Here is a 17,377-nt window from a genome sequence, read left to right on the forward strand (position 1 = left end):
CATGGCGGGCTGCGCTTTGGGCTGGCAGCACCGGGACTCGGTTCCAGCAATGCTGGTTCCGGAGAAGGAGCCATCAAGCCTTGGGGTCCTGCGTTGGCCAAAGGCAGCACATCAGGGTCACCCTGCAGTCCCAAGACTGAAGCTCATCAGCATGTGGAGGTGCCCAGGGCGGTGCAGCCGCCTTGGCCACCCAGCCTTCCTGGCTGCCTGGAGGGAAGGGTGCATCCCAGAAAAGCTGGATGGCCGGGATCTCAAGAAGCAGCCCAGGGTGATCCCAGGGAGCTAGTCCGCTGGGAAGTTGTTGAATGTTATTTGGTTGTGTGGAATGATTCTTGTCAGGGAAAAGAGGCTCGCGTAGGAATGGAGCCCCTGAAGACTCTCCGATGGAGAGGCTGGTATTTCTACAATGTGCTCAGTTTGGTCAGCACAGGAGCAGCAAAGAGAGTTTGGTTTTAACCTTGGTGGCTGAGCCCAGCTGGCCTGCTTAGGTGATAAGTTGTCATACTTTGTAATTACCAAACCTGGATTAATTCAGCGGAAACTCAGCCCCAAAGTTTAGTTTCATGCACCCTTCCTTAGTTAGACTTAATCTGTTTTGGTCGATTAAAATGCCAACATGTGGGGATGTGCTGCTTTGGCAGCAGAGCACATGCATGATCACGAATGTGCTGGTGGATGCTTTGATGACATCAGTTTTTGGGACTCAGCAAAAGATCCCCTCCCCATCTGGTTTCTTTCCAAATGTGTGGAACGCAGTGCCCATAATTCCCAGGAAGGCCAGGGGGACGAAGGGGACCTGTGGGGAAGACGGTCGTCCACCCAGAACCACTGACAAGGCCAGGCACCAATTAGAGGAAGAGCCCTCTGCCCTTCTACCCAGGGGACCCCTCCTCTTCCTGGAACTGCCAAGTGCCCTCAAAAAGGGATCTCCCACCAGTCCAAGCCCAGACCCCTTCCGGGCCTCCATTTGGGTGGGAAGGAGCAGGGATTGCCCACAGAGCTCTCCTCAGCCTTGGATCAGAATGGGCCAAGCGGCAATCAGGGGGTGTTTGTGTCTCACAGAGAAGTGTGGAGACAAGCTGAGTTAGGGCTGTTGTAGAGCCTGGCTGGTGGCTGCTCATGGTGGGCCCTCGGCCTTGGCTCCTGGCCTCCAGCACAAGCCCTGGGCAGCAGCAGCTGTCTTTGTTCCACCTCAGCAGTGGAGTTCCCTGCCACATCCCCCTCTCAGCAGCCATGTCCTGTTTCGAGAGCAAGGTTCCTGGCTGCCCTGCTTCCCTCTTGTACTTTGATTATCCAGAGTCAAGAGGGAAAAGGGATAGGACGGCAGCCCCCACTGCAGTTGCTCCTCAGCCTTTACAGGGGGGGGGGCGCCATGGCAGACTCTCCTGGCCCAAGAAGGGCTGCCTGTCTGCCCTGGGCAAACCGCCTGACAAGCTGCTGACCAGCAGCACCTCCAGGTGTGTGCATTGACCAAATGCATGCGTCAAAGTTCTTGGGTTTTGCCATTCCTGTGTGGTGCAGGAATGTCAGGATTCTGGCTGGATTTGGTTGTGTGGAAGGATTCTTGTCAGGGAAAAGAATCCTTCCACACAAAAGACAAGTTCTGGTGGGTTGGAAGAAGATAACACCAGGTGGAACCAAGGATGGCAAAAGGGCAGATCCCAGAATACTTTTGCTGAGGAGCAGCTGAAGCTTAGCGGGATCCGATGCTTCCATTCTACCGTTTCTGGCACAATCTGGGCTCTCAGTTAGCCAAAACAGCTTCTATAGGCAGCTTCTTTGCCCAGGCACCCAGCGGGCAGACAGGGTCACCTGCAAAAGGCAGTTGTGTGTTGAGGGCGACTGAGAGGTCATTTCCCCTGTGTTTCTTCTGGTATCTGCAGGCCGTCCTCTTCCTGACCAGGGCAGCCCTTCCACGAAGGAGCAGGGAGGCTCGTGGGATGCTGCTTCCTCTCCTAAGGCAGCGCACGTGGGCGTCTCAGCGTGGTAGGCCCCTCTTCTGGTTCCGCTGAGGGGGAAGCCTTGCAACCCAGGAAGCTGCAGGCAAGAGCAGCTTCTGCTGTTGGGGAAGTGAAAGGGGGAGCGTCCCTCCTTTCTCCCCCTTCACTTCACTTCTTTGGAGGCCAGAAGACTAAAGGACCCCACCCCCAGACCCAATTTCTAGAGAAGCCAGGCACAGATGCACCCAGGTGCCAGCAGCAACGGAGCTGAGTGGGAGCAACATCAGGGAAAGGAAGAAGAACCACCGCTGTTTAATTTGCTCTGAGAAAACCTCTTAATTAGCCTCATTTGGCAGCTCCCCAGCAGGCACCAGCGCAGACCGGGGAAGCGGGCATTTGGCACTTGGGGATGCTCTGAGCAGCCAGCCGCTCAGCGTCATCAGGCTCTGCTGCTCCTGCCAGCCCCACTGCTCACTCTGTGGACTCGGGCCGGGCCTCAGTCGCCTGCCGTGCAGCCAGCTCTCCCCAGGCTCTAGCCCTGCTTCCGGCAAGAATGAATGAAATCCTGGACCCAGCATCCCAGTCCAACCTGGGGGTCGTCTCGGCCACCTGCGTCTCCAAGGTGGAGCTCCGCGTCTGCTGCAAGCACCTGCTCGACCGGGACACCCTCAACAAGTCGGATCCCTGTGTCGTCCTCCTCATGCAGTCCCAAGGACAGTGGGCCGAGGTAGGTGGGCAGCGGCCGCAGAGAGGGTCAAAGGGAAGCGGGGGGGCTTGAACTGGGTCTAGCAGGAGGGCAAGCTGGGCGGGAGCCACCAAAGTCCCAGCAGCAGCTTTCTGTCCTTCTGGGCTCAGCTCCAAAGGTGCATCTTCTATCTGTCCTTTCAAGAGTTTCCCAGCTCAGGTCCTTCAGGTCTGCCTGATGGAAGTTCTCATCACACATAAGCAGCAAAGTCATTCCGAGCTGTTCAGAAATGGTGCCCAACCTTTTAGCGGGTTAGGAAGATCTGCTCCAGACCCACCTTCCTCTCCTCAAAGGAGGGACAGGTTGGCTGCCTTCCCATTGACCAGCCCTGCCGCCCCTGGGCAAAGGTCCGTGTCCTTGCAATGCATTGGAGATGGTTGTCCTGCCTTTTGGGGGCCTCTGCAGGAGACCTTCTAAAATCTAAGCATCTTCTAGGTATAGGCTGAGGTGTTTCTAGCTGTCTGTTTTTCAGGGCCAGGCTTTTAAACCCAGCAAAAGGACTCGGCTGTCTTTTGTTTTGGATGTTGAGTTGGGTCTCTTTGGGCTTGTGTGTGAGGATGCTGGTTTGTTTCATCCTTTAAAGGAAGCCCTGAGGATTGGGGTCTGTAAGACTCAGCGATCTCAGGGGCCTGGTGGTGGGTACCCTGTAGGCAAGAGCAGGTCTAGGGCCAGAGGGGCAAGGAGAACTGGGCACAGACCAACTGCCCGCCTCCACCAAGGAGCACAAAGATGGGTCTTTTCCCCTCCCAGAGAAATGATCTAGCCCAGGAGGGTGTGGGTGATGCATCAGCTTTTTTGTTGGAATGAATTGATGACATTAATTGATTAGAAATTAGCTATTAAAGATGCCTCTATTTGCATGTGTGCAAAATATATGCACGGTGCATTTAAAAAGAGGAAAAGATGGGAAGCAACAAAGTGGAAAGTCTCTCAGGAGGATGCGTAACACCTTCACACTTAGTATCACATGCATAAAAAAACCATGCATTTAAGGGATCTACCCACCTCACGGGAGTCCTGTCAATGGACTAAGCCAGCTAAACGGAGCAAGCACTGCAACTTGACTAGCTGGCCTGAGAGTTTTGCCTTGGCTCCCCTCTTGGGGTCACCCGGAGGGATCAGCTGCTAAGGGCTCCTTGCTGTTTGATAAGTTGTAGCACCAAAGCTGAAGCCTGAAAGGGTCAGATGCAGAGACGGCTCCATCTGGCCGAGCAGGAAATCATGGGGCTTTGCAGCTTCCCATTCTCTGGTTCCTCCAACCACGGCGGAAGCTGATTCTGCTCCGAGACCCAGAGTTAGGATGCCTGCAATGCTGCCAAGCCTGCTTGGCCCTTTGCAAGCCCCCAAAGTAGCCAATCCCTGCTGAAATGCACTGAAGTAATGCAGCAACTCCTTGAGGCTGATGGGGCCGAAGGCTTCCTTGGAATCGCTCCATCTCTGCACTTATGAGAGGTGAGCTCTCGTTTTTGCTGCTGCTGCTGGCTGTGAACTGGATGGAGTTGGCCATCCCAACCCCCTTGCTAAGGCTCCTCCCCAAAGGCCTGAGAATCCTGCATAAAACCCAGTTTCCTACACCAGAGACTTGAGTTGAGGCAAAAGGTTCTTGCCACAAGCTTAGAGACTCCATTGCTTCTGTTTGTTTCTGGCATGGTCCTCAGGTGCTCACTTTCTGCCTGGGCCTTGAGTTCCTCCCATCTTCCTGGGGCCAAGCAAGGTCTGTGCAGGGCAAATGCATCGGCTGTGGGCCTCTTCCTCCTCCAGTCTCCAGCAGGGCTGAATTTGCCTAGGAAATCTACTGAAAGAGGGGAAACTCTCTGACTCAAGCTTCAGGCTCCCTGGCCTCGGGGCCCTATGGTAGGAGAAGCATTCCCTGGTTACTGGCAGATTGGCTTACTTGTAAGATCTCTATCCACATTCAGCTCATCTAGTCAAAACAGATAACCCAAGAACCAAGCCAACAAAGAAGTCATGGGAAAGGAGGCTTAGCTATCATCAGATGCCACTCAAATTGCGGTTTAATGAGCAACACCCAGAGACACATATGTGCCCTGCAGAGTCTGCTAAATGCCTGGCAGCCTGTGCTGGCGGTGGGCATTTCTCCCTCGCCTGAAAGCACACGGGGCTTCCTAATGACATTAAAGTGTGCTGACGAAAACTCCCTGGTGCACAAAAGCACCATTCCCATTAGTTCTCCAAGCAAGAGCTGGTATTGCTGTAAATAATTTATGGGGGGAAAGCCCCAAATCAAGCCGCAAAACCCCATCATCAGGAATGGATGGGTGCCCATTCACAGCACAGAGTGGTCTGATCCAGCCACTGGGATCTTGCCCTCCGCAGGCTGCCTTGGCGCTGCCCCCGAGTGAGCTTCCCAAGCCTTGGCAGTCCCCCCACCCTAAATTGAGGCACAGGTGTCCCCCCATTGACCTTGCTGCTGCTCCACTGTGCCCAGGAGCCCCCCCCATCTTTTGTGCGCGTGGCAGTGGCAGGAGGGTTCTGCCAGGCCTTCAGGCTGCTCCAGTCTGCCTGTGATCCTGCTCTCGCTTTCTGGCATGGGGCCCTTTTGCCAGCGCTTCGGGTTAATTGCCTGCAGCTTCATATATTCCTTAGATATGACGGTTTCCCTTCGCCTCTGCTAGAGGCTCCCAGACAACAGGGACTGGCAAACTGCGCCCAGCTAGCCGGGCCAGGAGACAAAACGAAAATGCTATGAGCCTCCCTCCCCCCAGCTGGGTCTGTTGATGGCCTTTCTGTAGGGCAGAAGGAGCTTGGCTCCCCATCTGAAGGAGAGGCCATGAAAGAAGGGCTTTTGGCTCTCGGTGAAAGTGCAGAGCGCATAGCCAGCAACGGCGCTTGTGGCACCTGTAAAATGGGGCGTTTTGCAGGGCCTGCTGTGGTGCCGAGGCTGGGCAGGGTCAGTCCACAATTTCAGCAAGGTTAGCTCCCTGCTTTGGGGGATGGATTCCACTGCCTTCCCCTGGGGGAGAGCAGAGAGCCCTGTCGCTCGGATGCTTCTTGGCCAACGTAGGGCAAGGGACTTTCAAACGCACTTCAGGGGAACCCAAGAGTGAGCCCCCTTTCGTGGCTGCTCTGGCACTGAAGCTGGAGCCCAGCAGAGCAAACCTGCCTGCCTCACCTGGCAGAAGCTCCAACAGGTGATGCCCACACCGGCTTCCTTTGCAGGGTTGCAATGAAATGTATCGTAATGTAGGTGAACGGCTGAAACAGTCAAAATGGCTGCCTAAATGTTAATGACATCACTCTCGTTGTGTAGCTGTTAACTGCAAGGCCCCGGCTGAGCGTTGAAGCTGATGTGCTTTTGGAAGGGCCGCTGCCCCCTCCCCCGGTTTCCTCTCGAGACCCGGCTGCTGAATCCCCCTCCCCCATTGAGCGGTTATTGCACAGGCCTTGTTTCCCTTCCATTTCTGCTCGTCTGAGCTTTCCAACCCTCTTCCAATACCTGCTCAGACTGTGGCCAGGGAGCAGAGCGCCCCTCCCTGTGGCGAAAGGAAGGCTGGATCACAAAGCGCCAAGCCTCCCCCCAGCATCCGGGCTGAGCCTTGCAGGGACCCAGAGGGGAGCCTGGATTTCTGGCATTCAGCACCCCAGAAAGGAGAGAGGAAAAGGGAGCCTCTTGCCTGTCTGCAGGCTTGAAGAACAAAGTTTCAACAAAAGACAGACGTGTTTCTTTAGCATCCGCCATGCGCAGCCGGTGTCGATGAGCAGCTCATCCCTAAACCGGAGGTCCTCCCAGGTCCTCGGGGCCCAGAGTAGACATATAATGGGCCCATTTAACTGGCAGCCAGGCTTTGCACGATTCTGCTCTTTCCTCTCGCCAGCTCTCCTCTGAAGCGAGCACTGTTTACCCGTGGCTTTGTTGGGAAACCACTGCGGAGAAAACAAGACAGGCAGCTGGCCTTCAAAGGAGCCTCTGGGGAGGGGGATCTGCAGAGAGAGCCCATCTTCCCCCTCCCCTCCGGCTGCAGACCCCCATGGAGTCTCCAGACAGGCCCTGCTGGAGGCAACTGAGATAATCGGGGGCTGGTCCCAAGCTGGGTGGGCCGTTTAAGCCATCCTGCTCAAGGGGCAGATCCAGGTTGCTTTGCAGGCAGATCGGTTGGCTTAAGACTTATCTCCTTTCTGAAAGGGATGGAGGATGAGGCTCAGAGCGAGCAGCCAAAATCAATACTGAAATATTGCTCTATTTTCAAGGGAGCTGGCTGTCTTTACCCATGTTAACAGCCACGGAAAATCACTTTGGCTGATGTCCCAAAGGGCTGCGTGGCCTGACATTGATAAAGTTGCCATTTCATGCTTTGGCATTATTTAGAAATCACGAGAACGTAGAGCAACGGGACAATAGTCCAACGTGCTCCGTGAGCTGCCGGAAAAGGACGCAGCGCCAGTGAGCAAGCAGAGGCATCTGCAACTCAGCATCTGTGGCTCCCTTGGAGATGGGAAATATCTATGGCCTTCGCATTGTCCAGATGCTGGGGAGAGGGGGTCCCTAGTCAGATCAGGTCCCCTTCTTTATGCAGCCAAAACTTTGGTCTTGTCACTTGAGTCTTTGTGAATATCTGTAAAGAGCCCAGAGCTGCTGCTTTGTGAGAGGGACAGTTGTACAAATTTGATTAATCAATTAATCCATCAATAAGTCATCTCAGAGGCTCAGTCCAAGCAAGGGGGCTTCCTGCCTACCGGACCCCTGCCCACATCAATCCCAGTGCAGGACATGGTCCTTCCAGCACCTGACAGTCCCTGAAATCACACCACACAGGGTCCTCTGCCCCCACCCCCAATCTGGGCTGAAATCCACCCACCCCCAAGGGAGCTGACTGTCCCTTCCGGATGGCAATTTGCTGCATCCAACATCTGGGTCATGATGAGATGGATTAAGCCTCCGCCTCAAGATGAGCTCCGTGGCTTACTTTGAGAAGATTATCTCCGACAGTGCATCTAATTAATAAATCTCCCAATCCCTGGGAAGGAGATATTTGGGGAGGGACAGAGAAAGGGGCTTTGGGGGGATCTTTGCTTGGTGCACCAAAACCCAAGCCAACCGGGCTTTGGAGAAGCAAATGGACAGCTCAGCTTTTTCATCCAGAGGGGCAGTGGAGGCTTGGCGTGGTTCATGTTGTGGTCTGATGCAGATAAAGAGTGAGGGTGCTTCTGTGTGTGTGTGTGCTTGAAAGAGAAAACAGAGAAAACGGGTATCCTTAGCCTGGAGAGAACGTTTGCCTCAGCCCAAGAAAGCTGCCCAGGTCTAGAGGGAGAAGCAGAAAGAGCCAGAAAAGTTCCTGGTCTGTCCTTAACCTTTTGGGTGGGTGGGTGGGTGCTGCACTCCGGAAGAGGAAGAGGCGGTCTCTGGTGCTTGAGAAAAGATTCTTTTACCTGCTCGGCTTCCGCAGAGGCTTTTAGCAGCAAAAGACTCCTTGGCCTCCAGCACCATAACAATTAACACATTTCTCTTAGCCAACGTCTTTGTGGTGCTGGGCCAGGGCATCTCTGCCAGGGCCAACTAAGATGCAGGCATAATTGATAAGCCGTAGATAGTTTTCCAGGGATGAATGAGCTGACCTGGGTGCTGGTGGGAGGGAGCGGTCACTCTGGTGGACCTGATAAAAAAGATGGGCAGGAAATAGAAAACCAGGTAGATCCAGGCACTGAAACTTCATAAAGTTATATCAGGCACGTGGTCTGATTTCTTTTCTGGAAAGCAGCATGACGGATGACTTGCTTGCAGAGCAAAGTTAGCACTAACTCAAAGCAGCGTTCTCAGCACCGGGCCCTCTGGAGAGAGGGAGGGGCGGCCCTTGGAGGCGGGGGGCCAGAGCAGGGCGCGGGGGCTGCCTCCTCATCGTCAGTCACCAGGCCCAGCCCGCCAAGGCGGGGGTGCGGCAAGGGGAGCAAGAGCGGCCGCCTCTGCTGAGCGGCTCGGCGTCCCCCGCCCTCCAGCCTCCCTTCGAAGCATGGGCAAGTTTGGGCAAAGTCTTCCTTCTGCCCCACCAGAGGGTCACAGGATCGCAGAGCCCCCTTTCGGGAGGGAGAGGCAGGGAGGCGGGATGAGGGCCCGTCTGAAGAAGCGAGAGCCAAAATGGGGGGGGGGTCCTTCCACGCCAGTAAGGCGGGGAGCGCTCCCCCCCCGCGGGAAGAGCTTCCCGGCCGAGGCAGGCCGCGCTGGAACCCAGCGGACTTCGGAAGAGCGCGCGCTGTGTGCCGGCTGTGCCTGGTGGCCCCGCGTGCTTTTCCCTCTGGAGCCTCAGCGGGGGGGGGGGGCAGCCAACAGGCCAGGGAGCCGCCGCAAGGGCCCCGCCGGACCTGCCCAGGCTCGAAAGGCGCAGCCGAGAAGCGCAGCTTTGGGGCAAGGCGGGCTGAGAACTCCGGCCGCGCAACCGGGCTTGAAACCATCTCCGCCCCGGGAGAGGAGCCGCCTCGGGCCCGCCCTGGGCACCCCAAGCGCAGCGCCCTTTCCCGGGGCCTCCTTTCGCGGCGCTCCCCCCCTGCCCGAGATCAGCCGGACCAGACTGGGCCGCCCTCCCCGCCTGCTCTGGGTCCCTTGGCGGGGCCTGAGCCCGCCATTCGCATGGGGGGCGGGGGGGTGTCCGCCTCTGCATTTTCTTCATCTCTCTGCCAGGCTAAGCCTTCTGGGCTTGGTGGTCTCGGGGTGGAAGGCCTCGCAGGTGACGCTGACGCCCTCTGTGCCTCCAGGTGGACAGATCTGAGGTCATCAAAAGCAGCCTGAACCCGGTCTTCGCCAAGGTGTTTATGGTGGACTATTACTTTGAGGAGGTGCAGAAGCTGCGCTTTGAAGTCTATGACATCCACGGGCACGGCGGCAGCGTGGGGACCCACGATGATGATTTCCTGGGAGGCATGGAGTGCACGGTGGGGCAGGTAAGGCGGGGGAGGAGCGGTCTCTGGGCCCTGGCTCCGGACACCAAGACCTTGCCAGTTAGCTGCAGCGGGAGGGGGGCTAATCTGCAAAGGAGCCCCTCGGAAGAGACTGCCTCTGCCCTACAGCCTGCTGCGCCTCATCCTGGCAGGAGAGACCCCCATGCCTGCAGACCACCTGCCCCCACTGCAAGGCTTAGGGCTAGGATGCACCTTTCCCCGCAGGCCAGCGGGTCAAGCTTGATAGCTCGGATCGGCGGCTGCAGGAAAAGGCTCCCCTAAGTGGGCCCAGCCCCGCCAGGCCCCTTCGCCAGCCCAAGAAGGGGCCGTCAGCCCACCTTTCTGCTCCTCCTTGCAGATTGTGGCTCAAAAGCGGGTGAGCAAGCCGCTCTTTCTCAAGTATGGGAAATCCGCCGGCAAGTCCACCATCACAGTGAGTGCCCCCTCCCGGCCCCCACCCTGTGGCAGGTTGGAAGCAGTGGCTGGGGGACCTCCCGACCGACAGGCCAGGCCTCTAAAGGGGCCTCTCTGGACCCTCTTAACAGGTGACCTCAGAAGAGATCTCTGGAGACAACGGCTTTGTGGAACTGTTCTTTCGGGCAAAGAAGCTGGATGACAAGGTGGGAGGGAAGGGGAGGGGGCTGTGATCTTCTACTTTGGGGAAGGTCAGCTGGGGAGGGTCAGTGTGGCCACACTTGGCTTGAGGGGGGCAGGCAAGGGGAGAAAGGAATTGCAACGCTGCAGGAGCCCGGGCCATTCAGACAGGCGCTGGGAGATAAATTGACCTGGACAGGTGAATGCCAGTGTAGCCCCCACACCCACCCCACCACCAGAGTCCCCCCCCCCAGGAATAGGAAGGGCCCAATTTGGGGCAGGAGACCGAAACAGCCGCTCAGGGCTCTGCCTTCCACCATCTGCTCAGGAGCTGAAGGGAAGGTGCAGGTTGAGCAGCAGTTTTTATTAGGAATGAAAAACTGACATCATCAGCGAACATCTAGCAAACGGACTCTGTGTGTGTGTGTGTGTGTGTGTGCCTGCCTGTGTGCTCACGCGCCTGTAATCAAAGCCATCCATGCAAATTCGTCATCTTACGTGACGGAGATAAATCAGGCTGGCATCAAAGCTGTGAAATTGAATATGAACGCCGTTTTTTAAAAAATGAAAAAGGATATTTAAAAGTTGAACAGATGGAGCAGGAAGCGAGGGGAAGGAATGTTGGAGAACTTGCTGGGTGGGGTCTGTCAGTGGGGAAGGGGCTTCTGCATCCGTTCACTCTTCTCTGCCAGCCAGCCTGCATGCAAGGCAAAGTGCTGCCCCCTTTTCTTTCAGGGGGTGGGGTTTAGGGGACCCCACTCCCACACACCCTTCATTTTCCCAACCACCCAATGAAGTGGGGAGTGGTCTTCAGATGCCCAGTGAAGAACATATCCAGGTGGGATTAAGCAAAACTCCCCAGGTTTGGCCAGCCCTCTCACCCCTGCAACAAACCTCCATGCCACTAAAATGATGGCACCCTGGCACCTTCACACAAAGGACACAACTGGGATGGCCTTGCAATATGTTGCATCATGTCATTTGCACACCCCACACCCCAACACCTCGGGACCCTAGAAAGAGGAGCAGAAGAGCCACCCATTGGTAAAGGTTAGCCTTGTCTCCCCTAGGATCTTTTCAGTAAGTCAGATCCCTTTCTGGAGATCTACCGGATCAATGATGATGAAAGTGAGCAGCTGGTACACCGGACTGAGGTAAGAGTCTCCTCCCAGGGGCCAAAGGGTAAAGTCTCAACGCTTCTGGCCAGGGAGGGGAGATGCTACTTCTCATTATAAGCTTCTGATCCTCATGGTGAAAGAAGGGAGGTACTGGGCCCCAGGATCTGCTTCCCCCCCCCAAGAGACCTGCTCCAGCCCATGCAGCCATGGAGAGCCCTTGGGGCTCAGGGGTCCTCCTCCTATGGCCTGCCCCCTTCCAGGCTGCTGCTGTCTCCTCACCCTCACCCTGGGATTCAGATCAGCCAGGGGGATTTGAGGAGCAGAGGAGAGAGGCATTTGCTGGGGACCCCCTCCAGCCCCCCCCCCAAGGCTGCCTTTTGGACCATGTGCCTGTGCTTCGCAGTTTGTCAAGAACAACCTGAGCCCCATCTGGGAACCCTTCAAAGTGTCCCTCAACTCCCTCTGCAGCTGTGAAGAGAAGCGGAAGCTGAGGGTGAGTGAGGGGGGCACGGAGGGCCACCCTCACCTGGCTGGTGCCCTCAGCCGCCCCCCAGCCGCTCGGGCTGCAACTTCAGCAGTGCCCCCAGCAAGCTAGAAGGGAGGCTTGTGAGATACCGCCTGCTGTACCCCACTTCCGAGACCAGCCGGGCACTGCTGCCTTGGGGCCATGAGGTCGGCAGGCCCGCGTCCTCTCTGGCCCTGGGCGAGGGGGTGGACGAGGAGGCCGGATCCTGGGCAGAAAGGGGCCGTTCCGAGGGGTCCTGAAGGGTCTCTCGTATGCAGTGTGTCGTCTTGGACTATGACTCCCGAGGGAAGCACGACTTCATTGGAGAGTTTTACACTACTTTTGAGGAGATGCAGAAAGCCACAGGTGGCAACAAGGTTGGTGCACAGGGAGGAGGCCACGCAGCCCCTCCCCCGGGAAGCTCCACAGCTGGGGAGGGGGCTTCCTGGAGAGAAAGCAGCCATCCGCAGGGGCTGGCTGGATCTGGTCTCTGTGCAGACATGAATGGCCCAGCAGGAATAAAAAGAGATCCCTTTCGCCCCTCCCCCCATTAGATCCAATGGGACTGCATGAATCCCAAGTACAAACTGAAGAAGCGAAACTACCGAAATTCGGGGGTGGTCATTCTCCTGGACCTGAAGGTAAGTGGCCAGCCCATGGGCCGGCTTCTCGTTGTCAGTGGGGGTGCGTGGGGGCTGGGCAAGGGGAAATGTGGGGAGCAAAGGGGTGGGTTATGGGTCTGCTATGAACAGGCTCTTGTCCCCCCACCCCACCTGTGGGTTACAGCAGGCCTGGCCCCCTCCTTGTAATTCTGCCCCCTGGCCTGCAGATCTGTTGCCCTGTGTTGGGCACAGAGCTGGGCTGGCAGGAAGCAGCCTTCATCCTGCTCTGATGCCCAGATTCTCTGGAAGATCCACAGGGTCTACTCTTTCCTGGATTACATCATGGGCGGCTGCCAGATCCACTTCACGGTGAGTAGCTGCGCCCGGCCTCCTCGGTTGGCCCAGAGCAGGCCAAGGGTCTCTGAAGCCAGAACCGGGGTGGGGGGGGCTCTTCTGTTCCAGCCCAGGGACACGGGCACTTCTGGGGGGGGGCTTGTTTATCAGTTCCTCCTTTTGCACTTGTCGCCAACTGGTGTAGAGATGGGCACGCTGTCTGTTCGTACCTTGGCAAGGGAGACGCTAAGCACCGAGGGAGGGGCCGGGGGCTTTGGAAATGTGGGCTTTATCTAGGGCTGGGCCTCCAGGTGGGCTGCCACCCCCCCCCAGCTTCTTGGTCACCTCAGCTTCCTGCCGTGGCTGTCAGAGCACCCCGTTGGCAGCGCCGCACAGATTTCTCTCTTCCAAAACAAGAAGCAGGCGGCAGATTGCGTTTTGAAAGAGCAGCTCCTTCCTGGAGTGAGTCAGTTCCAGAACATGGCAAGGAACAGATTGCTGGCTCTGGGCCCACTTTGCCCGCGAGGGCATGCGACGGGCAGCATCCCAGGAACGAGAGCCCCTCACTCGCAGGATGTGTGTGTGTGTGTGTGGGTGGGCGCGTGAAGAGGGAGGGAGAGAGACGGCGGCAATTCCTGCTTTGCTCCGAGTTCAGGGCTGATTGGCAAAAATGGGCTGTGCCGGATTAGTCCCTTTCCTTGATGTCGGTTTCTCTTCACTCCCCTAACCCAGTTTGGGCAGGAACCGGTCCTGAGGATGTTCCTGGGTTCTGCCTCCCAAGGGCGGGGGGTTCTGCACCCCTCATCTCAGACCCCTTGGCAAATGATGGGGAAGCCTGGATCTGCCCCCCCCCGCAGGCTAACCTGCTGGCTCCCTGCCTCTGACCCCCTCCCCCCTGCCTTCCCCCCAGGTGGCCATTGACTTCACAGCCTCCAACGGGGACCCCCGAAACAGCTGCTCCCTGCACTACATCAACCCTTATCAGCCCAACGAATACCTGAAGGCCCTGGTGGCCGTGGGGGAGATTTGCCAGGACTACGACAGGTGACTCGGGAGGGGGGAGAGTGTCTCAGTGGTGCCAGGCCCTGAAGGGGGTGCTGCACTCAAGGGGGGGAGGCTCCCTCTAGCCCTCACCTGGCCAGTTCGAGCATTCATCCCCACCGGAGAACAGCCACTTTGGAGGCATCTCCCCCCCATGGCAAAGTCAGGGGTCTTGGGGAAAGCGAAGAGGGGGACTTGGGTGAGGGGCTTCCAAGCCCTTTGCAGCCAGACTGGTTTCTGCTTCTCCACAGTGACAAGAAATTCTCTGCCTTGGGCTTCGGAGCAAGGATCCCCCCCAATTATGAAGTAAGTCAAGGGACATGCGTGAAACAAGATGGGGGGGCAGAGGCGATAGTTGGGGAGAGGCATCCTGGTCCCCAAGGCAGCTGGCCCCACTGGAGAGGAGCTTGGCCAGTGCTCCTGTGGGAGGTCGGACCCTGACTGGCTGAGCTGCCGTCACACCTGCTTATTGCGCCCCCCCCAACATTTCCTTTTTTTTTGCCTTATAAGAACACCGGGACTTTTGTGATATCTTGTTGACTGACGTGTTTCGGGGCTCTTGAAGGGTCTGCTCAGCCAAGCTGTTCAGCCTCAGGGTCCCACAAGTTTCTCGGCTGCTTTGCTGCCAGGCTGACCGGCCTTTCTGGGTGTTGGTGTGCCCATCAAGCAGTTGTGAAGCAGGGCAAATTGGCACTTCTGCCATCTCTGCATCCAGCACAGGACCTCCCTCCACCTTCTCCTGCCAACCAGCTGGGTGGTAGGATCCCCCCTGGCACTCGGACAGCTCTGAGTCCTTCAGGATACTGCAGCAGCTGCCACGGCTTCCAGCCACCAAGCAATGCCAACTGAAAAAGGGGCTGGAGGAGGCTCCATGATTAACTTTCCTTCCTTCCTTCCTTCCTTCCTTCCTTCCTTCCTTCCTTCCTTCCTTCCTTCCTAGGTCTCCCACGATTTTGCCATTAACTTCAATCCTGAAAACGATGAGTGTGAAGGTGAGGATGGCTTCTGCTAGCTTCTGCTCCTTCTGCCTTTCTGGTGGGCACTTTCTGCCAGGGCCAAAATGCTGCTGGAACCTGTGGCTGGATTAGCACATCTTCTGTTCATCAGACACACTTCCCCCAGAACAGCCAAAACCCTTCTGGATTCAGAAAAGGAAAAATGTTTGCAGAACATTTGCTTGTAATCTCTGCCTGGGGGGCTTCCTGGGGGGAGCAGGATGTTTCTCCACTCCTGGCTTAAGTTCAAACTTTCTCTTCACTTGGAAAGACGTCCCCCACCCCGCCTGTGCTTCTGTCGCCCACAGAAGGGCCCACTGAATCTTCCCCTCTCCTTGCCAGGCATCCAGGGGGTGGTGGAGTCCTACCAGAGTTGCTTGCCCAAGATTCAGCTCTACGGCCCAACCAATGTGGCGCCCATCATCTCCAAAGTCGCCAAAGTCGCCGCTAATGAAGAAAAAACCCAGGAAGCTTCGGTGAGTGCGTGGGAATCAGCAGAAACATTCTGGGTGGTAGTTGGGGGTTGAGTCTCCTTTGACCTCGGTGCCCCCACATTTGCTGGAGTTTAAGCTCTATTGCCAAACTTCAGCCAGCCAGCTGTTCCCAGCTTGACAGAAAAGCAGACACCAGGGAGGCAGGGTTCTTATGGTGGATTGGGCTCCTTACATACACGAAAGCATTGGACGGACCGGGTGGCTTTAACAAAATTAGGGGGTGCTTGGTGCTCTCTGAGCTTGCTTGTTTTCTTGCAGATGTTTCATTAACCAAACTAGGTAACATAACTGATGATGTTACCTAGTTTGGGTAATGAAACGTCTGCAAGAAAACAAACAAGCTCAGAGAGCACTAAGGAGCCCTCATTTCACCCTGAGCTACGAATATTGTCCTTTATTGGTTTAACAAAAATTTCCCTCTGTTACTGACATGTGCCAAGTGGGCGAGGGCCCAGGGCCCCGCATGACTTTTCTCATCCTGATCTTGGCAGCTCTTGGCACGCTTGCTAAGTGGTTGAAAGCTTCCCTGCCTCTCTTGCCAATCAATGGCGGCAACGGATGCCTCCGTCCTCACGGCCTGGGGTGGGAGTGAGGGGGGAGGGAGTGAGGGGAGGCTGGGCCGCTGGCAGAGCAAGAACAAAGGCTGGGGAGCCAAAGAGGGCCGAGGGCGAAGGAGAAGGGACACTGGGAAGGAAGCAAATCAGCTCCAGCCTTCCTCCACCTGTCCGTTGCGTTGACATTTTGAATCAGGTCAATTTGATTAAGGAAAGCAAATGGAATTAAAAAACAAAACAAATTACCTGATCAATGCAGTGGCGTTTAATATGGCGATTGGTTTTCCATTCTTGAACCGATTTCAAATCGGAACGAATTGCCTTCCTCTGAACTGAAGCTTGATTTTCTGGAGGGCCTCCGGCCACCCAAATCCCGGGCCCTGCAACGTGCGGGTGTCGCCAGAAACCTCTTGCAGAGCCCTGTGGAGGGCAGCATCTCCAGAGCTAGGCCCACCGCCCACTCTGGCTGGTGCCAGCTGGGGCTGTGCCTGTGCTGTTCTCACGAGACTGTGGCACTTGATACATGCACAGGAACCCTGCAGCTCTTACCAGAGAAGACACAGAGAGCAACTTGTCTCTTGCCAAGAAAATGGGAGGTGCCCATCTCTGGCAATTCACCCCTCCCCCCTCATTCTTTTGAAGAAGGAAGCCCGGGGGAGGGGTAGATGTCTTGGGGGGTTGCAATAGAGCCTGGACTCTCCTCGTCATTCCAAGCGGCCTCTCAATTTCCAGAATAAGGGAAGGGCTGCCGCCTCTTCTGTGTGCCGACAAGATCGGCTGGTGGCCGTTGGCTCAGAGGCTCGTCAGAGGGAAGAGTCCGAAGGAGTTTCGTCTGCACCCCCGACTGTCCCCTCCGTCCTGCTTGTTTCCTGGGGGCCCCTGACCTGGCGCTTCTTTTCACAGCAATACTTCATCCTGCTGATCTTGACTGACGGGGTTGTGACTGACATGGCGGACACGCGGGAAGCCATCGTCCGGGCCTCCTACTTGCCCATGTCCATCATCATTGTGGGGGTGGGCAACGCCGACTTCACGGACATGCAGATCTTGGATGGGGATGATGGGATCCTTCGTTCCCCCAAAGGCGAGCCTGTCATGCGGGACATTGTGCAGTTCGTCCCCTTCCGAGAGTTCAAGAATGTAAGTCCCCCTCCCTCGGGCAGGACAGTTAATGCCCCCCCCCCAAGCTGGCTGCCAGCTCACCTCTCAGCCTCCTTTGTCTTCCAGGCTTCGCCCACTGCCCTGGCCAAGTGTGTGCTGGCAGAGGTGCCCAAGCAGGTGGTTGACTATTACAGCTCCAAGGCCTTGCCCCCCCGTGGCCCCGAAGGGAGCGGCCCTGGCTCTGCTCTGAACTCGCCGCAGTGAACCCGCCGGACCTCAGCCTCCCTGCGTCTGTCTCCCCCCCCCCCCCCCCCCCCCCCCCCCCCCCCCCCCCCCCCCCCCCCCCCCCCCCCCCCCCCCCCCCCCCCCCCCCGTGCTCGTTCTCCAGCAAGAAGGCCGGCCGAGAGCTGCTCCTCCCACCGCACAGAGCAGGACGTCTCCTGCGTCCCCCTCGCCATTTCGGCACC

At 57.0% G+C, this 17,377-nt stretch overlaps 1 protein-coding gene across 1 annotated transcript; it reads left to right on the plus strand.

Annotated features, from left to right (window-relative positions):
* Positions 1–2,493: 2,493 nt before the first annotated feature.
* On the plus strand, positions 2,494–17,174 carry CPNE7 (copine 7). The gene is made up of 15 exons (XM_015811403.1): positions 2,494–2,667; positions 9,391–9,576; positions 9,932–10,006; positions 10,119–10,193; positions 11,238–11,321; positions 11,689–11,778; positions 12,069–12,167; positions 12,345–12,431; positions 12,702–12,761; positions 13,636–13,769; positions 14,018–14,072; positions 14,707–14,758; positions 15,104–15,237; positions 16,713–16,949; positions 17,037–17,174. The coding sequence occupies exons 1-15, from the start codon at positions 2,494–2,496 to the stop codon at positions 17,172–17,174; spliced, it is 1,680 nt and encodes a 559-aa protein (XP_015666889.1).
* Positions 17,175–17,377: the final 203 nt, after the last annotated feature.

This window comes from Protobothrops mucrosquamatus, unplaced genomic scaffold, assembly GCF_001527695.2.
Source record: "Protobothrops mucrosquamatus isolate PMUCROS unplaced genomic scaffold, P.Mucros_1.0 scaffold41, whole genome shotgun sequence".
Lineage (NCBI taxonomy): Eukaryota > Metazoa > Chordata > Lepidosauria > Squamata > Viperidae > Protobothrops > Protobothrops mucrosquamatus.

Excerpts from the sequence above, each read along its gene's own strand:
- CPNE7 (XM_015811403.1), top strand. The coding sequence starts at position 2,494 with ATGAATGAAATCCTGGACCCAGCATCCCAGTCCAACCTGGGGGTCGTC. Across the intron at positions 9,577-9,931 it reads TGGAGTGCACGGTGGGGCAG|ATTGTGGCTCAAAAGCGGGT; the intron begins GTAAGGCGGGGG and ends TCCTCCTTGCAG. Across the intron at positions 13,770-14,017 it reads ATTTGCCAGGACTACGACAG|TGACAAGAAATTCTCTGCCT; the intron begins GTGACTCGGGAG and ends GCTTCTCCACAG.